The sequence below is a fragment of the Engystomops pustulosus genome, chromosome 2 (assembly GCF_040894005.1).
Source record: "Engystomops pustulosus chromosome 2, aEngPut4.maternal, whole genome shotgun sequence".
Taxonomy (NCBI): domain Eukaryota; kingdom Metazoa; phylum Chordata; class Amphibia; order Anura; family Leptodactylidae; genus Engystomops; species Engystomops pustulosus.
The window spans coordinates 225,869,417-225,892,330 of NC_092412.1; the positions used below are offsets into that span (position 1 = coordinate 225,869,417).

Sequence of the window (22,914 nt, forward strand, 5' to 3'; positions counted from 1 at the left end):
TCACCAGCACTCGTATGGGATATTTTTGTACAATGGGACAATGGTTTCAAACTTGTAGGCTTTATATATTGATAAGGCCCCATTCCTTGTCTATATAGACACAATAAGTTAGTTATTTGGCTTTCGAGAGAAATTTATCTGAAGCATAGGTTGGGGTTCAGATGCCCTGCCTGGCATAAAATTCCACTATAACCTGCGTTCAGTATATAGCAAGTACACATGTACAGGGCAGAAATGCCCCACCACACTCACCCCTCTTCATGCCTACATATTCTGGGAGTGGCTTAAAGGGGGCAATAATCATAATTACTGGCAGTTCGCAAGTAATTGCGTTTATTTTGAGGGTTGTACACAAAAGAGCTATTGTAGAGGTTCTAATAAATCCCCCTCAATGACTGGATTAATGATGTTATACAAGTAGTGTAAACTGGTCACTGTACCATTCACAAAGTGCAGGGCAGTTCTGTGTTGACTAGACACCTAGTGCTTACACTGTAACACCGCAACCAAAGGCTCATCTATTGACAACAGTGGCTGATAGCTCCTTGATGTCTCCAGGTCTTCTAGGACCCAGACCAAGCTGATGTAACCGGTTACAAATGATCTGGTTGCTTCTCACCTCTATTTAATCTGCCTTTGGGTGGTTGCCTTTGATCATCCAGTTCCACAGAACATTGTTCACAATGAAGCGTTCCTCACTGTGGGGTTTGGCCACATCTGCTGATTCTATACCATTCTGTGTCTCTTTGCAACTCTGTGACACTCTACATTCAGGGGCCACCTCCATCTGAGAACATCCTGCTTGACAATTTGGAATGGCAAAGTATGGTTGATAAATTGGTAGGTGACACTTTGATCCCATGATGTCAAAAGGTGAAAAGCATGATAAGGAGGACTGTTTAAATACCAATTCTAATTGAACCAGATCAGGTCCTGACTCCCCCCCCCCCCACACACACACAGTTACACTTTCAACTCATGTAGCTATTTACATGCAGCCTTATAATAATTCTTTATTTATATAGCGCACACAGATTATGCAGCGCTGCACAAAGCATGTCAAATTGGTCATATCAATTCCTTCTACATGATCTAGCATGCTGAATGCATTTTGGGACTTAAGTCATTCAAAAATGCAATTAAAACACACCCAAATCTCAGTGGCCCAGATAAATTATTCATAGTATCATAGTATATAAGGCTGGAAAAAGACGCAAGTCCATCAAGTCCAACCTTTAAGAATTAAATAAATGTTTCATCCCCATAACCCGTGATATTTTTGCTCTCCAGAAAGTCATCCAGGCGTCTCTTGAACATGTACATAGAGTCCGCCATAACAACCTCCTGCGGCAGAGAGTTCCACAGTCTCACTGCTCTTACAGTAAAGAACCTTTGTCTATGTTGATGGTAGAATCGCTTCTCCTCCAGGCGTAGATGAAGCCCCCTTGTCCTGGTCACAGGCCGAGGTATAAAAAGATCTTTGGAGAGATCCTTGTACTGTCCGTTCAGGTATTTGTACATTGTAATGAGGTCTCCCCTCAGTCGTCTTTTTTCTAAACTGAATAATCCCAAATTTTGTAATCTGTCAGTGTATTCTAATCCCCCTCATTCCCCTAATAATCCTGGTTGCTCTCCTCTGCACCCGTTCCAGCTCTACTATATCCTTTTTATACACTGGTGCCCAAAACTGTACACAATATTCCATGTGTGGTCTGACCAGGAATTTGTATAAGGGCAAAACTATGTCTTTATCATGAGAATCTATTCCACTCTTGATACATCCCATTATTTTATTTGCTTTAGCAGCAGCCGCCTGGCTCTGGTCACTAAAATTAAGTTTACCATCCACCAATACCCCCAAGTCCTTTTCAGCTCCAGTTTTACCAAGTAATTGACCGTTTAGAACATAATTATACTTTTTTTTCCATGGCCCAAGTGCATAACTTTACATTTATCTACATTAAATCTCATCAACCATTTCTCTGCCCACTCCTCAAGCTTCCACAAATCCCTCTGTAATGCTAAACTATCGACCTCAGTATTTATTACTTTACACAGCTTAGTGTCATCTGCAAATATTGAAACTTGACTGTGTAAACCCACTACAAGGTCATTAATAAAAATATTAAAAAGAAGTGGCCCCAATACTGACCCCTGTGGCACTCCACTGGTAACATCAACCCAATCTGAGAATGTGCCATTAATGACGACCCTTTGTTTTCTATCACTAAGCCAATTACTTACCCACATACACAGATTTTCTCCTATTCCTAGCAGTCTCATTTTATATACCAACCTTTTATGTGGCACGGTGTCAAATGCCTTGGAAAAGTCCAGATATACAACATCCACAGTGTACCCCAGGTCCAGTCTTGAACTTACCTCCTCGTAGAAACCAATCAGATTAGTCTGACAGGACCGATCTCTCATAAACCCATGCTGACGCTGGGTTATAAAGTTGTGCACAGTGAGATACTCTAGGATAGCATCTCTAACAAACCCCTCAAATATTTTCCCCACCACAGAAGTTAGACTCACGGGTCTGTAGTTTCCAGGATCGCTATTTGATCCTTTTTTGTATATTGGTGCCACATTTGCTATGCGCCAGTCCTGTGGAACATAACCAGTCCTCAGTGAATCTTCAAATATTAAAAATAACAGTCTGTCTATCACGGTATATAATTCATGCAGAACCCGGGGGTGTATGCCATCTGGCCCAGGTGATTTATCTATCTTAGTGGTTGCGAGGCGGCGCCGTACCTCTTCCTGGGTTAAACTGTTGACATTCCAAAAAGAATTTACATTATTCCTCATTGTGTCTTCCACCAGGGGATTTTCCTGGGTAACGACAGTTGAAAAGGCGACATTCAGTAGATTGGCCCTTTCCTCATCTCCTTCCACCATGACCCCCATGTTATTTCTAAGGGGACCCACACTCTCTGTTTTTAGTTTCTTTTAATTTATATACTTGAAAAATTATTTGGGATTATTTTTGCTCTCTCTGGCAATTTTTCTCTCAGTCTCTATTTTTGCAGCCTTTATCTGCTTTTTACAGGATTTATTTTTCTCTCTATAATCCTGTAATGCCTCATCGCTACCTTCACGTTTTAGCACCTTAAACGCTTTATCTTTCTCGCTTATTGCTTTCCTTACAAGACTAGTTAGCCACATAGGGTTTTTGTTGTTCCTTTTATGCTTTTTCCCATAAGGTATGTGTTTCTCACAGGACTTTTTCAGAATATATGAGAAAAATTCCCATTTTTGGGGGGGGCTTTTGTCTTTGAGAACATTATCCCAGTCTATGCCTTTAAGGTCTTCCCTTAGTTGCTGAAAATTTGCCCTCCTGAAGTTTAGAGTGTTGGTTGCCCCTTCCCTAACGTTCTTAGTAAACCGTAGTACAAAATCAATGATATTATGATCACTATTCCCCAGGTTCCCCCCAACCTGTAGTTTTATTGTGTCTGCGCCAGTTTTTTTTGTCCACGTTAGTACATTAAAAATAAAAGTGTCCGCGGCGCTTGCACATGCATTTATTAAGTCCGTGCCCCACAATTGTGTTGCGTTTGCATTTTGTCCAACACTTTTGAAAACTGTGCACCTAAAGGGCATGGTCGCGATTGTTCCTAGTTTGCGCCACATTTCTTACAGAAATACGACATTATTCTATTGCAACAGCATGAGACGAAGTGCACCAAGAATAAAAAGGTGCAACTGTGTTATATGCTGAAAACAAACCGGTTCAAGAGCGTGCGACACTATAAAATAACGTGGTGCAACTTGCAAAAAGGAAGTTCGAACTAAAACTAGACACATTGGGGCTTATTTACTAGGGGTGCGCGGCCGCACTTTCGTCCGATTTTTTGACGTTTTCGGGTTCTGCGGCGCTGTGACAGGTATTTAACTGGGAATTGTGTCGTGGCTGCGCTGGTTTTCATTTGACAGAAATTAGGGGGTGGGCCGTCGGACGACTGATTCGGACTGAGCGCGGGATTTAACTTTTAAATTGTGTCACAAAATCAAGCACTTCCATGCACCAGGAAGAAGAAGGTGAACTATGTCGGACCTGAGTGAGGAAGCGACACATGCATATTGGGCACATGATCTTAGTCGCGGCACAGTGTATTATCGAGGGACAATGCACTTTTGGGAAACCCGTCAGGATGGGTAAGTAAATGAGCCCCATTGCACAAATTCTTTTAGATATCTGAGCCATTGGGGTTTATTTACTAAGGGTCCGTTGGACGCATTTTCGTCGGGTTTTCCGAATTTTTCAGATTTGCCCTGAATCGCCCCGGGTTTTTGGCGCACGCAATCAGATTTCGGCACATTGGCGCCGGCTTGCACGCGACAGAAATCAGGGACCGTGGCCGTTGGACAACCTGACAGATATGAACAACGCCCAAGATTTAACATTGCGCGTTCACACGTTGCGTTTCGGTTGCGTTTTCATTGCGTTTAAAACGCATATACAACAGCTGATGAGAGGTAATTTGCCTAATGACATTACCGTTTATGTTTGTTAACGCAATGTTAACGCATGTGTTAACATCGCGTTTACGATGCGTTTTGTAAATGGAAATGTTAACAGTGATGTAACTAGGCAAATCACCTCTCCTCAGCTGTTGTATATGCGGTTTAAACGCGATGAAAACGCAGGTCAAAACGCAACGTGTGAACGCGCCCTTAAAAAAATGTGACGCATCCTGTGAACGCACAATTAGGGGGGTCATTAGGCAAAGCTAGTGTGATGCAAAGGTGCGTCTCTTCCCCATACAAGAAGTTTCGTACCATCAATCCTACATTATAATTAGGAGAAGGTCGTCCAGATTTTGTATTGGGCACCTGCTCTGAAAGGCAGCTGGAAATGTGATTGTGCTGATTTTTGGAAAAAAAAAATGTTGGGGGATCTAAGGGGCTTAAGAGCAGTAAAAATCTACGGATGTCAATAATATCCTAGAGAGGCCTCCATTGTAATAACGCACTGTATTGGATGAAGCATTACTACTCAGCACACACCCCTACATAGTGGGAATGGGCCGCTCCATCATTGACCCTCATACAAGCTCTGGGCGCGGGCGCCCTCTGGCGGACATCTCCCGTCACCACACACATGCATTCACTTTCCCTTTCGATTATCGTCCGCGGTCACGTGCTCCTGCCTTCAGACCCCGCCCCGCAGAGCCTGATTCATTGTACACACAGCGAGTGTCAGCCACTTCCTGCTCCAGCCCCGGAAGCCGCGCGGACATTACGAGACTTGCCGGCTCTACAGAGAAGGACCCGACTGCGGCGCCGCTGTTATACGCACAGGGAGATACCATGAGCACAGGTAGACACAGGGGGGATACAATCTGTTATGCCGGGGTCTGGGAGACGTCCATAACGTGCCGAGGGGCCGGTTACCTGAGCTTTTTGTTTCGGGCCATAGACGCTGATGCTGAGTCATGGGCGGGGCATCGGTTTGGGGGCGGGAATTGGGATGAGCGGTGCTGCTTGTGGGTGTGGTTTTCGTCTTGGCTGCATCAGGTGGTCCTCATCACAGAGGAGAGGACCGCAGCCCCCGGGAGGTCATAGGTCGCGTTTTATGTTATTGCAATGTAAACGCATCGTGTGAACCCAGCCCTACCTTTCATGCACTGGAGAAGCAGAAGTGCCAGCAGCGGCATTATCTGATATGAGATTACATTATATCTCACCCTGGCTCCCCGTATCAGGGTCAGTCACACACACTGCAGCTGCTGTAGAGCCTTTCCTTTATGTAGTGTATGCACCTCAATATCCTTTGCAAAGACAGCTCCCAGGCATTTGACATGGCTTTTCTGCTTTATATTAAAGAGAGCAGCGCGCACGTGTAGTGCCTGATGCGAGGGGGAGAGGAGCGCCACGTGTAGGGACTGATACGAGGGGGAGAGGAGCGCCACGTGTAGTGACTGATGCAAGGGGGAGAGGAGCGCCACGTGTAGTGACTGATGCAAGGGGGAGAGGAGCGCCACGTGTAGGGACTGATGCAAGGGGGAGAGGCGCGCCACGTGTAGGGACTGATACGAGAGAGGGGGAGAGGCGCGCCACCTGTAGGGACTGATACGAGAGAGGGGGAGAGGCGCGCCACCTGTAGGGACTGATACGAGAGAGGGGGAGAGGCGCGCCACCTGTAGGGACTGATACGAGAGAGGGGGAGAGGCGCGCCACCTGTAGGGACTGATACGAGAGAGGGGGAGAGGCGCGCCACCTGTAGGGACTGATACGAGAGAGGGGGAGAGGCGCGCCACCTGTAGGGACTGATACGAGAGAGGGGGAGAGGCGCGCCACCTGTAGGGACTGATACGAGAGAGGCGCGCCACCTGTAGGGACTGATACGAGAGAGGGGGAGAGGAGCGCCACGTGTAGGGACTGATACGAGAGAGGAGCGCCACGTGTAGGGACTGATACGAGAGAGGGGGAGGAGCGCCACGTGTAGGGACTGATACGAGAGAGGGGGAGGCGCGCCACGTGTAGGGACTGAGGGAGAGAGCATCACAGTTCTCAGTTGTTATATCTTTTTAATCAAAGTTAAAAACCCCTGAACACATCTTAATCACTTTAGATAATGTCCTTAACCAGAACAAGTGCAGGAGTAGGTGCGGAGCAGTACATTTGGGGCAAGTGCTTTAGGCGCTGTATACGTGTCTACACACAAGTTATCTGAATAGAAATCCTTGATGTGTTCATGCACAGAACCTTCATGTAGTTCTCTCCCTCCTCCGCCATGCTGCCTCATTACCATATTAGAAGGAACAAGGAAGTTACAGGTTCTAAAAATTCCAAGTGCGGTAGAATCAGTGGAGCAATAAATAAAGTGTAACTAAACCTTTTGAAGCTATTTCTATTATTACAGAAGTGACTAGTGCAGGAGAGGAAACTTTGTAAGATTCTTCAGTAAGAAAAGCAGGGGTTTTTTTCTGCTTCTTTCTCCTGTAGTGAGCAGTGTATCTAAGGTACACAGCATAGAGATAAAGTGTACTGAAATATTTCTTACATGTATCATTTGTATTTCTCCAGGGTTGAGCTTGGATAAAACCGCTGCTTTCAGGAAAAAGCTGAAGGCTGAGCCCCGCTTTGTGCTGGCTCAGAATGTGGCGACGTGCAGCGATCCGCTGGAGGTTTGCTTGCAGAGGCAGACGGTCCAGGACAGTGTACATGTCTTTCAGCACACCATTCCCGCTGAGGGTAAACCAGTCACCAACCAGAAAAACTCAGGTAGGAAAAACATCAAAGTTTTAAAATTTCATTGTGTATGTGGGAGACCTTTATTAATCCCTTAGGCCCATTTTACTTTAATAATCTTTCAAAAGCCATAACTTAATTTTCAAACATCATAGCCATATGAGGGCTTGTTTTTTACCAGTTGAGGTCTATTTGGGCATTTTTGATTTACAGTGTTCAGAATTCGATATGGATGAAAATTTTATTCTCCAGTTAAGTACATTTCTGTAGATTCCAAAATTGTAAAATTTGTATAATTTTTGGTGCCAACTTTTTGGCTTTTAGCATCATTAAAACACTTATTTTTATATGTACGTGGCTGTGTTTGGACTTGTTTTTGCATGATTTATTTAGTCCCACACGGGGACCTGAAAAGGCAGGGGCCTAATAAGCAAATGTGAGGACAGATCTATTCACGCCAGTATCACTAACCTGCAGTGAATTGACTGCTGCCTATTCTCCTACTATTAGAATCCAGCTGGGTGTTATCATTTGGGGATGTGTCTCTGGACAGCCTGCGCTGTCCAATCAGAGCTGATATATACTGTCAACTGGTAACCTCTTTAGGTTTATGCTCATGTCTATCCTTAGATTTTCTTCAACCAGTATAGTATATCATCAAAATCCCTAATGATAAACCAGGGACACTTAGATCCGGGCACCTTGACTGTGGTAATCTATATGTTATCCATGGGCCCCTTTCTTCTAAAATCAACTTTTACAATTATTCATTAGAGCTTTTCTGGCTCATTAGCATGTCTCCAGAGCTCCTGTGTGCTGTAGATTCATAGGCTGTTACACTGTGCAGGAGCACCTCCACCTCTAGGCTGAAACCTCCTCAGCTGCAGTGAGATTGCTCCTTGCTGAGCGAGGGGGAGACATTGTAACAGCCTGTAAAGCTACAGAATGGAGGTGCTCTAGTAATGCCCCCAGAGCTCTATTGGCTCATTAGCATAATTATAAAAGTTGATTTTAGAAGGAAGGAGGCCATGGATAAGAAATGTAAGAAGATTTCCATGGTCACTGTGCCTAGGTCTATGAGTAAAAGTCCCTGGTTTATCGTGATGGATTTTGATGGTAGATTTCCTTTAATTAACCTTCACAACATAACAGATTTTCTCTTCTCTCTGCTCTTTCAGGAAGGTGCTGGATATTTTCCTGTCTGAATGTGATGAGGTTACCGTTTATAAAAAAGTTTAACCTTGAAGAGTTTGAGTTTAGCCAGTCTTACCTGTTTTTCTGGGATAAGGTATGTAATCTATAGAGAAAAAACAAAAAATACTGGGGTTGTATAGAAATGGACACTTATCTCCTATCTACCCTATAGGGCATAAGCAGGCACCTGGCCAACCCGGACAAGTGCTTGGGGCCCCAGGTAGCTGGAGGGGCCACTTTGGCCCTTGGATCGATTGTACCAGTGTCTCTTCAAGACACTGGTACAAATGATCATCATCCGGCTCGATTACTTTTCTGCCTCTATGCTGCGCTCGTTGGGAATCCAAAACTCACCTTTCCTCGTTCCCCCCCGAAGTGGTGCTCCGTATTGTATGCAATGGCTCTGAAGCCGGCGCACATCTTGACATCATCAGATCACATTTGCCGGCTCCACATGCCGAAGAAAGGAGGCTGCAGGCGCTGCATCGGGGTAATGAGGAAAGGTGAGGTTTTTTCTTTCCCAGAGGGGGGGGGGGGCGGCAGTGTGTCTTCTGGAGGGCGACCCACGAAGGGGCCCACTAAGGCTGTCACTCAGGGGCACACTAAAACCTGGAGCCGGCCCCGGGCATAAGTGTCAGAGAGCTTTCGTACAGACACGATTAGGAGGCCCCTGTAGTGCCCCATACTAAATGGAGTGCAGATGCGCATGCATCTCCTGTAGCCTGTTTATTCATACGCGATTTCTTAGGCAACCCCATGTAAGCCATGCTACAGACCCCAAAAAAAGGGCCACGCTCGTTCACAGGTTGTGAGTAGCATTCCAGATTAGCCACGTTTAATAGAGCTGAACTTCAGTACCTAATATGACCCATAAAAAGGTGTAGCATTGTTTACATCAATTTTACTGTATGTTTACCTTGTGTTAACGTGTTTGGTATAAACAGTGTTAACGCAATATGTAACAAGGGAAAAGAAACAAACTATTTTCTTTGGCAATCACATTAAGGGGTTTTCTGTGCTGAAAATGTTGATGATCCATACTAAGACTAGATCCCTGGTACCAGATCCGAGAGGCGTGCGGCACCCCCAAAGATTAGCTTTTCTCAACAGAGAATGGAGCAAGAAGCAGACGGCTCCATTCTCATTGTAGCGGCTGAGCTAAGTAAATGCAGCTCGGTTTCCTTTCTAGTGAATAGAAGCAGATCTGTAGCAACCTGGTCTGGCCACTACAGTGAGAGTGGCGCTGTCTGGGTTCTATTCCATTTTCTGTATATAAGCTACTGAGGACTCTGGAGGTGCTGGGTCAGGTGTTGGTCCTCCGCCCCTATGATCTTGAAGACCTATTCTATAGTTAGACTTTCATGGAAACACCTTCAAGGACAAAATGTAAAACACTAAAGAATCCTCTTTTGTTCTCATTAATCCCTACTGGATAATGGCTCCCATTCATAATCCCTACGTGTCTGCAGTTTTGATCTGCTGACACAACACACAAGTTCCTGTTATACAACTTCTCCTTCAGTGATGTAACATGTCTGGAAGGGCTGTAGTGGCAGGCGCAGTGCTCTGGGCTGGTGGACGATGCCCCTGACCAGCAATTATCTCCAGTTTTATATTAACAGAAAAACTTTCATAGTGAAAGAATCTTCAACGTTTCATTGGGTCAAATGAGGAAGTCAGAAAAATATGATTAGATGTCATAATGTGCATTCTGATTACAGCGGTTCACCATGAGTTGCATCAAGTTTTCAAGTTATCTACTATCCCCTGGGACTAATATTATTATTTTTCTTTATTTATATAGCGCCATCATATTCCGTAGCGCTTTACAAATTATAGTGGAAATATACACTCACCGGCCACTTTATTAGGTACACCTGTCCAACTGCTCGTTAACACTTAATTTCTAATCAGCCAATCACATGGCGGCAACTCAGTGCATGTAGACATGGTGAAGACAATCTCCTGCAGTTCAAACCGAGCATCAGAATGGGGAAGAAAGGTGATTTGAGGCCTTTGAACGTGGCATGGTTGTTGGTGCCAGAAGGGCTGGTCTGAGTATTTCAGAAACTGCTGATCTACTGGGATTTTCACGCACAACCATCTCTAGGGTTTACAGAGAATGGTCCGAAAAAGAAAAAACATCCAGTGAGCGGCAGTTCTGTGGGCGGAAATGCCTTGTTGATGCCAGAGGTAAGAGGAGAATGGGCAGACTGGTTCGAGCTGATAGAAAGGCAACAGTGACTCAAATCACCACCTGTTACAACCAAGGTAGGCAGAAGAGCATCTCTGAACGCACAGTACGTCAAACTTTGAGGCAGATGGGCTACAGCAGCAGAAGACCACACCGGGTGCCACTCCTTTCAGCTAAGAACCGGAAACTGAGGCTACAATTTGCACAAGCTCATCGAAATTGGAAGTAGAAGACAAGTAGACAAACGTTGCCTGGTCTGATGAGTCTCGATATCTGCTGCGACATTCGGATGGTAGGGTCAGAATTTGGCGTCAACAACATGAAAGCATGGATCCATCCTGCCTTGTATCAACGGTTCAGGCTGGTGGTGTCATGGTGTGGGGAATATTTTCTTGGCACTCTTTGGGCCCCTTGGTACCAATTGAGCATCGTTGCAACGCCACAGCCTACCTGAGTATTGTTGCTGACCATGTCCATCCCTTTATGAGCACAATGTACCCTGTAACATCTGATGGCTACTTTCAGCAGGATAATGCGCCATGTCATAAAGCTGGAATCATCTCAGACTGGTTTCTTGAACATGACAATGAGGTCACTGGACTCAAATGGCCTCCACAGTCACCAGATCTCAATCCAATAGAGCATCTTTGGGATGTGGTGGAACGGGAGATTCGCATCATGGATGTGCAGCCGACAAATCTGCGGCAACTGTGTGATGCCATCATGTCAATATGGACCAAAATCTCTGAGGAGCTTCCAGCACCTTGTTGAATCTATGCCACGAAGAATTGAGGCAGTTCTGAAGGCAAAAGGGGGTCCAACCCGTTACTAGCATGGTGTACCTAATAAAGTGGCCGGTGAGTGTACAATATTATACTACATTACAGAGTACAAACAGTCATATGGAACAATAGGAGTGAGGGCCCTGCTCACAAGAGCTTACAGTCTATGAGACTCAAAACCAACCAGTGAGTGTGTGTCTGACTGCTGGTACCTCCATAGATCACCAGAATGGGACCCCTTTAGCAATCCGGAGAATGGGGGCTATATTCTCACTAATGGGCGGACAGGCAGGATGAGCATGCATCATGCAGCTCCATACTATAGTAGTGGAGTGCGGGAAATTGCTGAGCGCAGCACTGGGGTATCTCAGGAAATCACAGACAGTGAATGAAAGGGGAACCAGTTGAAGGGGGACCCTCGCTGATCAGCTATTCCGGTGGATGGGGGGTAGCTTGAAAACTTGGTACAACCCCCTTTGCTACTGATAATCTATCTTTATAGTAGACTATTAATATCAGCTGTTATATCAGGCTTAAAGTGGTTGCCCCAAGTTTAGAAGTTATCCTCTATCCACAGGTGATCTAACTGCTGGGACCCTAGTGGTCCTGCTCTCCCTAATGTGTGCAGCGGAAGGACAAACAAGCTAGTTCATTATAATCGAATGAAAGCCACGCTAGTCCTGCTGCTCCATCATTTAGTGAGAACAGGACCCCTGTTTCTCCCATTTCTGAAGGTCCTAGCAGTCAGACCCTAATCGATCACCTTGTTTTAGATGGTAACTTTGCAACTTTGGAGAACCCCTTTAAGTGAGCTCTGCAAGCCTTTACTATTTACCAGGACAGTGCTGCACATTGCGCTCAGCACTCCATCAGAAGAGACTCTTTAAGAGAATATTCCCACGTTATAATTCTTGTATTGTGATCACGATTTCTTTATACATGCAATCCCCCATTTAGCTTACCATTGTGTGTTGTGCCCTCTACAGGTAGAACGCTGCAATTATTTCCTTAACGCCTTTGTTGAAACCGCCCGCCAGAACGAGCCAATCGATGGGAGGCTCATGCAGTTCCTGCTTTCAAACCCCAGCAATGACGGAGGCCAGTGGGACATGCTCGTCAATCTAATCGGTGAGAATTTTCATAATCCGGATTGCACTGATCGCTGACATTGGACATATTTGCCAAATTTGAGGAAAACAATTTGTGTTTATTTATGCAAATGCAACTTTTCTTAAAGGGGTTGTCTGATTGTTATAATAATTTAGAAGCTGGGGAGGGCTCTCCGCAGCCTGGCAAAACTTTTATAACACTCGGACAACCCCTTTCATTTAACCAGTATTAAGGACATATTTACATAGATCTCAGATATATACTAATACTTTTTAAATTATAGTAATACCAACAGTTATGAGCTTTGTTGAAATATAAGGTCAATTTCCCTTAATGTCGTCATTATTTGGGGGATATTATTAAAACAGCTGTCACTCTAAATGTGGAAAAGCTACCAAATGTGTCACTCCATAAATGTGATCGATTACTGTTTAAATTAAATCTGTCACCGGGAATGTAATTTTTAGCTGGCGACAGGTTCCAATAGCCTATGCTATGCGGATTTTTAAAATGCCTTTGTCAGCATTCTGAATACTACTTTATTAAACTTTATTTCACATTACCTGGCTCTTTCCCAGGAGTGTGTGGTGAGTCCCTGGTGAGGTGGGGCAGCTGCTTGTGTGCCTGTGTCTTGGTCTCCTCATGTATTTTTCTTTTACTCCACACCATCTTCCTTCCTCCCCTGCCTGCTTAATGCACATGACAGGGAATGGGGAGGGAGTGTGGATGAGTGTGGAGGATAGAAGAATGCAAAAGGATACTGAGACATAGCCTTCTGCAGCAGCCCTAAGTAAGACTCTCCACAAGCTGCTAGCAGTGAGCCAGGTAATGTGCAATAAAGTTGTATAAAGTAGTGTCAGTGTTTAAAACGCTGACAAAGGTTTTTTTTTAAATTGAGATAGGCTATTGGGACCTGTTACCAGCTAAAAATGACATCCCTAGTAACAAGTTCTCTTTATTAATATTAAAAAAAAAAAAAGGTTATGAAGTTTCTCATCTTATTTCCTATAGAAAAATATGGTGTTATGCCAAAGAAATGTTTCCCAGAATCTCACACCTCGGAGGCAACTCGTAGAATGAATGACATATTAAATCACAAGGTAAATAAATGTATTTTTTTTTTTTTCATTTAACTTTTTTGCAATTTAATATTTTCCATTTTAAGTAAACCTGCAGGAAAAAAAACTGATGTAGCTCTCAAATAGCTATGTAGACGGAAAAATAAAATGTTATGTATTTTGAAAGGAGGGGAGCAAAATACTAATAAGAAAAATGGAAAAGGGGATAAAGTGAAGGGCATATAATTGCATGTTCTTCCCTTTACACAGGATGGGGGACAGTCTGGACAGTGGGGGTCCGACAGACGCCCGGCGAGCATGAGAACTGGGGTCCCGTCCCCTGATGTGTTGGGTTGAGCATGCACCCCGCTGCTGTATACACTGTCTGACATTTCTGGAAATATCCAAGTTCAGCGTTTGGTTATCCCCGTTGGTGCTATAGAGAATCAGTGGAGCAGCAGGATGCATTCTCAACTTGTTGCTCTATTTATTAAAAGGGATTCCATGGATCCTCACTTTTTTTTTTTATTGAGTAGCTTGTCAAACATACAAACCAACACAAAGGATTACCGTATTTTTCGGACTATAAGGCGCACAAAAAATCCTTCGATTTTCTCAGAAATCTAAGGTGCGTCTTATATATGAACCGTACTTACAGACAACAGCTGCTGGTCATTCATCCTTATAATCAGGTGCGCCTTATATATGAACCTAGACATTTTAGCAGGCATTTATTGATGGTGCGCCTTATAATCCGAAAAATACTGTAATCTTGTTAAACAACAAAAAAATAAGCCAGGAAAATCATATCTGACATAATACAACATAACTTCGCTAATGTAGGATTAATCAGGATCCATGTATCCAGTGAATAGGGAACATCATGCAGATTTGGGGCAACCCTTTCAAAGGCTATCTACCATCAGTTTAACTGCTGGTAGACGTGTCCTACTTAAAAAGTTCCTGAATAACTATGCTCCTCAGGACTTCTTTTATTATAAATCTATACGCCGTATTTGCGGCAATATTAGTTCAGTCTTATTCAAAAGGGCGTGTCCGCTGCACATCTGCAGTCCGTATTGTATCCACATCCTTTTTTTTTTTTTTTTTTTTACATATGTATGTCATCCTGCGTAGGTGGTTGGCTAGCAACAGTTGAAAACAACAGATTGCATACGGATCTCATGACTTCTACGGGGGTCCGTGGTCTGCATGTAAGAGAAAAATTGTGTATGCAGCATTTTTTTTTTCTTCTGTCTGCACCTTCCTTAAAGGGGTATTCTCTTCTGAGCATTCACATTCTGTTTCGTTAATCTGCCATATATAAACATTTCTTCAATTGGATGTTATTAAAAAAAAAATCTACCTGTGTGAAGATAATTTCTCATAAATGTAGTTGTATGGTCCCTTAGAAACAAGACTTTCTCCTTGGATACGGCCACCTCTGCTGGAGGGATTGCACAAAGAAACAAACGGTTTTTGTATATGAAATGTCTGGGAGTTACTGCATGTCCTAGAGCCTTCCTGTGGTAATGATCGCAGAATCCTGGAGGTCAGGCAGGACTCAATAGCGCATGTCTGGCAATTGCTGCCAAAATGTGAGGTGGTCTCATCCGAGGAAGCTATCTCGTTTGTAAGGGACAGCATGGCTACATTTGCGACAAATTATCTTCACACAGGAACATTTTTTTTTTTTTTTAATAACATCCAATTGAAGAAATGTTTACATATGGCAAATGAAGTAAATTTAATGTAAATGCCCAGATGGGAATACCCCTTTAAAAAAAACGGATGTGTGAACAGACCCATAGGAAAAAATGTGTCGGCATGCCATCCGTAAAGAAAAAGGCTAGGCATTTTTGAGTTCAGTATGCTGTGTGAATGAGCCCTTATAGAAATTAAGCAAATCGGTGTGGGACACTCTGGCTATGTCATTGGAGCGCTCCAGACTGATTTACATAATTTTTACAACTCTGTTGCCACAATTGGGGCGTATACAGTTTTAATAAAATCGTGCAACAATTAATTGGGTAACTAGTGAATTTATTCCCACATATGAGAAAAAGCAGATGTGAACGGGAAAATACTAATCTTTATTTAATACAATGACAACTATTAAAAACAATTAAAAGAACCCATACTGGGTGCACATCAAAAAAAATCCCCAAAACCAGACCTCCAGGTAGCAAAGTAAACATCACTATGTACACTCTAATAAATATTGTAAAATAGTCTTATCTAGCAAGTGTAAAAACTAGGGCCACAAAATAAATATTTGGTGCAAGTAAGCAAGAAATTGAGGTAGTACTGCGTTATTCACCCAGTCTATTGCTATGCGTCAAAGTAGCAAATATCAATAAAAAAAAGTGCAATTACATTACCCTAGATGTGGTCCTGGAGAGGGGAGTGTAGATGCCCAACGCGTATCGCCCGTAAAACGCTGCATATATCGGCTGACGAAGCCCGTTTTACGGGCACTACGCGTGGGGCATCTGGGGAGTGGCAGGTGTGGCTTGTTGTGCTTTGTGATGAAACTGAAATACTGTATTATTAGAAATCTAACATGGGATTTATTTTTAAATTGTTTTTGTAGATGAGAGAATATTGTCTAAGGTTGAGGAACATGGTGTCTAGTGGATGTACTAAGGAGGAAATCTCTACAGCATTGGATACAATGATGGAGGAGGTGAGTGCAAACATTTTATAAAATAGATTTGTAAGAAACTTTGAGCAATAACCTCATACACCCATCTCTCATGTTGATCATTTCTTTTATAATTTGTTCCTAGTAGCCAATGGTGGGATAGACACAGGCCTGCTACACCTGACCAAAGGATCCACAATCCCATTGTCTCCTATTCTGCAATGATTCTGTCCCATGAGAATATAATTGTCTTATCATTTTGTATAACATAATTTCCATGACGTCCCCCATGACGGCCCACTAGGAGGATGACCCTTGACCTCTGTAGGGACAGGAAGCAGAGAGGTTAAAAGCCTCCCCCCCACATCCTCCCGCCAGTGTCTTCCTGTCCCTACAGGGGTCAGGTCAAGAGAGGGTCTCTCTCCTAAGGGGGGGGGGGGGACGTTTTTAAAAAAAAAAAAAAAAAATGGAGAAGGATCTCCATACTCACCTCCCTTACCTGGGGTTACGCCGACTGCGGTCCAAGTTCCCCTCCGGACAGGTCCTCGGTTGGCCCGGCGGCTGCGGGCTCTCCCTGGACGGGAACATCGTCCGGCTGGCGTCCTCTCCGGCGGGCTGGTCCGCCAGACTCTCGCGCGGACGCGGGAACTACGTTTCCCAGAAATCCCCCTGACAGATGACGACTTCCGGAAGTGACCGCGGCGCCGGGCGCGGGACACGGAGGAGGCCACCGGCAGGGGGATGGGCTCCCCATGAAGGTATTTAAATCCTTTAAAGCGGGTAGTCAGTTGGTCTGAGGTCTATGACTCGGGTTTCTTTCTTGGCTGGCCGTCCCAGATATCATAATGGCTGATGAGGCAGACTTGGGCCTACTCCACCCCCCGGTGCACGTGAGTGGTGCTGTGTGGCAAGATATACAATTGTTTTTGTTGTGATCACCAAGTCATTATTTCCTTGCCTTCCTTCCCTAGGAGCAAGTTTCTAAGGGGAAAGGCAAGGAAGAGAAATCAGGGAAGTCTGAAAAGAGTAGAGAAAAACCGGAAAAAAGCAGGATTCCTTTTAAAAAATGCAGTATGTGCTTCCGTACCCTACTAGAAGGCTATAAGAAACCGATCTGCAAAACCTGCATTGAAGAATTCATGCGGGAGGAGAAAACGTCATTTATGGACGAACTTAAGTCCTTTATAGATGAGAAAGTGGTTTCTTCGGTGGCGGCGGCAACGCAAGGAGCCCCCCCACGTAAGAAAGCTCGGATAGTATCGGCTTCCTCCTCAGAGGAAGAAGAAGGGTGCATTTCAGACTCTTCTTCCTGCTCTCTGGCTGGAGACCAGGAACATCAGGATCGTGAGCAGGCAACAAGCTCCCCCTACTTATTCCAAAATGAAGATCTGGACGATCTTCTGAAAGCTATGCGGGATACATTGAACCTTGAAGATGAGGAACCCCCTCTTTCTCGTGAAGATGAATTGTTTGGGGGACTCAAAGCCAGGAAACATCGAGTTTTTCCCCTTAATGATACCCTTAGGGGACTAATTAGTCAGGAATGGAAAGACCCTGAGAGGAAAATCGCGGTCTCTAAGAATTTCAGGAAACGCTTAGTCTTCGACCCAGAAGAGTCAAAGGATTGGGACTCGTTCCCCAAGGTTGATGTACAGGTATCCAAGGTCTCAAGGAAGATGGACCTGCCCTTTGAAGATTCGGGTCAGTTAAGAGACCCGATGGACAGAAAATCTGAAGCCCTCTTAAAGAAAGCATGGGAAACCTCCATGCTAAGCCTTAAGTCAAACTTAGGAGCCACCTCGGTGGCGAGAACACTATATTTCTGGCTGGGGAAATTAGAGTCCCATATCCGGGAGGGTACTCCCAGAGAAGACTTACTGGAAAGCATACCATTATTAAGATCAGCTACTGCCTTCCTTGCTGACGCATCTGCTGAAGGAATAAGGTTCGCTGCAAAAGAAGGAGCTCTTACCAATGCCACCAGGAGGGCCTTATGGTTGAAGCAGTGGAGCGGGGACATCCGCTCTAAATCAAAATTGTGCAGCATTCCTTTTTCCGGGGACTTTGTGTTCGGACCCGAATTGGACGCTATACTTGAAAAGGCGTCTGGCAGAAAAAGGGGATTTCCAGAGTCCAAAACAATACCCAAGAAGTCTTCCTTTCGTCCTTTTAGGAACACCAGAGAGACTTACCGTGGCAAAGGTAAGCAAGGACGATGGAGTTATCCCAAAGGAGGAAGGGGAAGGGGTTTCCTTTTCTCTAACCTCCCAGAGGGTCCAGGAAACAAGAAACAATGACGCCAAAATGGGGGGGCGTCTCCTGGGATTCCTATCCCAGTGGACAAAGATCACCTCGAATCCCTGGGTACTGTCCATTTTGGAATCGGGCTACAGGATAGAATTCTCATCACCCCCCCCTTCTCCAAGGTTTGTCGCCCCCTTACCATCTCTCTCTCATTCTACACATTCCTTCATTTGGCAGGAAGTATTTCATCTAATCCACATGGGAGTGGTGGTGCCGGTCCCTCAAGAACAAGAAAAATTGGGATTCTACTCCCCGTTGTTCCTTGTCAAAAAAACAGATGGATCAAATCGCCTAATCATCAACTTGAAAGAGCTAAACCGCTTCATCGTTTACAGGAGATTTCGCATGGAGTCGGTAAGAACAGCTACCCAACTTATTCACACAGACTCCTATATGTGCACATTAGATCTAAGAGATGCATACTATCATGTACCTATCCACCCCTCATCTCAGAGATTCCTAAGATTCTCGGTTCTCTCTCCCGAGGGCTCTGTCTTACACTTTCAGTTCTGTGCACTTCCATTCGGTATCTCATCGGCTCCAAGGGTCTTTACCAAGATCATGGTGGAGGTGGTAGCCTTTTTAAGACTACAAGATATATCAATCATCCCTTACCTAGACGACTTGCTAATTATAGGGAAAGACAAACAAAACCTAATTTTGGCAAGAGAGTCTTCCCTAAGAATCTTAACAGAGTTGGGATGGTTAATCAACCTGAAAAAATCAAGTTTAGTACCCTCCACTCGAAAGACCTTTCTAGGGATCATTCTAGACTCAACTCACCAAATGTCTTTTCTTCCTCAGGAGAAAATATCCAACATAAAGCATCAGATTCACTCATTCAGACGGAAGGACTCTATACCAGTCAGACAGGCGATGAAGATCCTGGGGCTCCTCACAGCATGCCTACCTGCGGTCGCCTGGAGTCAGAGCCATACTCGGATCCTTCAGAATTGGATCTTAACTTTCTGGAACAGGAAGTCTTCAGGTCTAGACAAGAAGATCCGGATTCCTTCCTTCGTAAAGAGGGACCTGCTGTGGTGGACAGAATTAAGAAACCTAGAGAAAGGAGTATGTTGGCACCACCTCCCAACCATCACCATAGTGACGGACGCAAGCAGCTCAGGCTGGGGAGCAATCCTTCCTTCCCACTACGAGCAAGGGTCCTGGACTCTAGCCCAAGCAAGAAACAGCTCAAACTACAGGGAGTTAAGAGCGGTCTGGGAAGCGCTAAGATCGAACACAGCCTATCTGAGGAATCATCATATCCACATTCTCTCGGACAACATCTCGACAGTGTCCTATTTAAGGAGACAAGGGGGTACAAGATCCCCAGTATTATCAAGGCTGGCTCGTACCATCTTCCAGTGGGCAGAAGGAAACATCCTTTCCATTTCAGCCACTCATCTGAAAGGATCCCTAAACAGAGAAGCGGATTATCTCAGCAGGAGAGAAATCCTACCGAACGAATGGTGTCTCAACCAAGAGATCTTCCTACATCTAACCAGCATCTGGGGCATGCCCCAAATAGACCTATTTGCCACGAGGGAGAATTCAAAATGCCAACAATACTTTTCTCTGGAGGCCGGCGAGTCCAGAGACCACATGGACGCGTTCAGCCATCGTTGGAGCGGAAGTCTCATGTATGCCTTTCCCCCAATTCCCCTAATTGCGAGAGTACTCAGGAAAATCTTGCTCGACGGGTCAAGGGTGATCCTGATCTGCCCAAACTGGCCAAAAAGAAGCTGGTACCCACTGTTGAGGTCCCTATCTGTCCAGCAACCTCTTATTCTACCGATTCGGAAGGACCTTCTATACCAAGGTCCGATTTTCCATCCCGATCCAGGAAGACTCCGTCTGGCGGCTTGGATCCTGAGTTCGAGTTCCTAAGGTCCCAAGGTCTCTCTCGGGCTGTAATAACTACTTTGAAGGCAAGTAGAAAAAAAGTTACTTTCGCCATATATCATAAGATATGGAAAAAGTTTGTGACCTTTTGTGGGGCTAATCCCCCCTCTCAGACTAACCCAAATATTTTACAGGTATTAGACTTCCTGCAAAAAGGACTAGAAATTGGTCTTTCTACTAGCACTCTGAAAGTACAAATTTCGGCTCTGAGTGCATTCTTCGACGATCCCCTGGCGGACCACAGGTGGGTCAAAAGATTTATTGCTGCTGCAAATAGAATTAGGCCTCAGATTCTGAAGCGGGTTCCCTCCTGGGATCTCTCCCTGGTTCTGGATGCTCTCTCCAGACCTCCCTTTGAGCCTTTAAAGGACGCTAGTATAAAAAACTTAACTTTAAAGACTTCTCTATTAATAGCTGTGACTTCAGCTAGAAGGCTGGGGGAACTCCAAGCCATTTCTATTAGAGAACCCTATATGTGTATTCTCCCTGACAGGATAACTCTGACTCTGGATCCAAGCTTTGTTCCCAAAGTGGCGTCTGGGTTTCACAAGAATCAAGAAATAATTCTTCCATCATTCTATGGGAATCCTTCTTCAAGCAAGGAAGTAGAGTGGCATTCCCTGGATGTAAGGCGCTCGGTCTTAGAGTACCTAAAAGCTACAAAACCCTGGCGCAAAGATCACAATCTCTTTGTTCAGTTTCAGGGGAAGAACAAAGGGGTAAAGGCATCCAAAACCACGATCGCCAGATGGTTAAAGACTGCCATAGCCTCTTGTTACACAGAACAAGGGAAAGAAGTTCCTCCTAACCTTAAAGCCCATTCCACCAGAGCCATATCCGCCTCCTGGGCAGAAAAGAGGGGCGCTTCTCTTGAACAAATCTGCAGAGCTGCCACCTGGGTTTCTTCATCCACCTTTGCTAAACATTATCGGCTGGACTTACCCAACTCACAGGATCTCGCCTTCGGTCAGAAGGTTCTCCAGGCTGTGGTCCCACCCTGATTCTACTAATTTTGTAGATCTCCTAGTGGGCCGTCATGGGGGACGTCATGGAAATTGTGAATTAGACTCACCGGTAATTCGGTTTCCATCTAGTCCTCCATGACGGCCTATATATTTTCCCTCCCATGTTTCTTACACTTTGTTGTAAATTCTGTATGTGATTCAAACAGACAGAATAAAAATATGTTGTATCTTCCACCGGTGTAGTTATTTGGTAGACACTGGCGGGAGGATGTGGGGGGGAGGCTTTTAACCTCTCTGCTTCCTGTCCCTACAGAGGTCAAGGGTCATCCTCCTAGTGGGCCGTCATGGAGGACTAGATGGAAACCGAATTACCGGTGAGTCTAATTCACAATTTTACAAACCAATATTTTTCTACAAAATTATAACGTAGTAAAAAAATTATAATATTTCTTATGGGACTGAAGCACAATAAGCAGACCGGTATTGTGGGACCTTTGATTAGGCATAGTAGGTAAGTGTCTGCCCCACTATTGGCTGCTAGGAATAGAACCTACTTTTTCTGTACATACACTGTATTGGGGGAGATTTATCAGAAGTGTCAGAACAAATCAGAGCTCAGTTTTCACTTTATAAACTGCTGTGGGAAAAATGTAAGCTGAGCTCTGATTGGTCGCCATGGGCTCTCAGACACTTGATAAATCTCCCCCTATGTCCTTTGATTTACATTCATTTTATAGATGAAAACTGTCTCGATGTCCATTTGGCGAACATTTACCTAGTTTGCATTCTGTGATATAACTTGAGGTTCTATATATATATTTGGAGAGAAGCCCAAGTGTTTGATTCTGTCAACTTCTGTTATTTATAAATTTAAAGGGTATCCATCATCAAAACTTGATGAACCAGGATCACTCACGTGTCCAGCTTAAATTCCCGTTTTCCCTCTTTTTTCTTCTTTATTCATGCCCGCTTTCTAAAAGCTCAATGTTTTTCAGAATATGTAAATGAAGCTGAAGTGCCCTCGATGGCATCACCAGAGCCCCTCCAGGCTCCATCTTTATTTCACGCCTTCTTCCTGCTCAGGAGCTTCCCCACAGCTGGTGATGCCAATCGCAGCACTTCTTATTCCTGCGCTCGAGCAATTCAATCCTCATTGTGCAGCCGCTTTCTACTCTACAAGTGCAGCTACACAACCTTACCTGATGCTTCAGAGCCAGAGGATGCCGCTTCTGGGTTAATTTGCAGCCTACCCAGTTTGGCTATGCAACATAACCCAAAATGAGCTCCAAATCGGCTTAAAGATCGAATTTCAGGAATCTGTAGTGTGTCTGGCGTCACCAGCTGTGGGTAAGATCTGGAGCAGGAATGGAGGTCTACAAGAAGTGCTCTGGGGGATTTATTAGCTGTATTTTCAGCTTCATTTACATATTTGTAATTAATTTTTCAAATTAAGAGGGCAATAATCAAGAATAAGACAGTCACGGAATTGGGTGCTCAGATTTTGATGGTTTGTACCGTTTTTAATCATAAGCTTTTATTAAAGGGAATCTATTAG

At 44.5% G+C, this 22,914-nt stretch overlaps 2 protein-coding genes across 3 annotated transcripts in view; both read left to right on the plus strand.

Moving 5' to 3' along the window:
- Positions 1-5,172: 5,172 nt before the first annotated feature.
- BLMH (bleomycin hydrolase) overlaps positions 5,173-22,914 on the plus strand; it is a 37,851-nt gene continuing 20,109 nt past the window's right edge. The window contains exons 1-6 of one of the 2 annotated variants that reach the window (XM_072138341.1): positions 5,173-5,329; positions 7,039-7,236; positions 8,382-8,491; positions 12,360-12,501; positions 13,495-13,583; positions 16,135-16,227. In XM_072138341.1, the coding sequence (XP_071994442.1) occupies positions 5,320-5,329; positions 7,039-7,236; positions 8,382-8,491; positions 12,360-12,501; positions 13,495-13,583; positions 16,135-16,227 (642 nt within the window). In that variant the 5' untranslated portion in view covers positions 5,173-5,319. Of the gene's footprint in view, positions 5,330-5,578; positions 5,716-7,038; positions 7,237-8,381; positions 8,492-12,359; positions 12,502-13,494; positions 13,584-16,134; positions 16,228-22,914 lie in introns of those variants that run through there. The other variant, XM_072138342.1, reaches the window with a different exon arrangement.
- Positions 18,321-21,395, plus strand: LOC140119995 (uncharacterized). Its single transcript, XM_072139415.1, has 2 exons — positions 18,321-21,020; positions 21,093-21,395. Exons 1-2 carry the CDS (start codon positions 19,191-19,193, stop codon positions 21,393-21,395), a joined length of 2,133 nt encoding a protein of 710 aa, XP_071995516.1. The 5' UTR covers positions 18,321-19,190.

Excerpts from the sequence above, each read along its gene's own strand:
- LOC140119995 (XM_072139415.1), top strand. The coding sequence starts at position 19,191 with ATGGTTAATCAACCTGAAAAAATCAAGTTTAGTACCCTCCACTCGAAA. Across the intron at positions 21,021-21,092 it reads TAGAGTGGCATTCCCTGGAT|TTTCAGGGGAAGAACAAAGG; the intron begins GTAAGGCGCTCG and ends CTCTTTGTTCAG.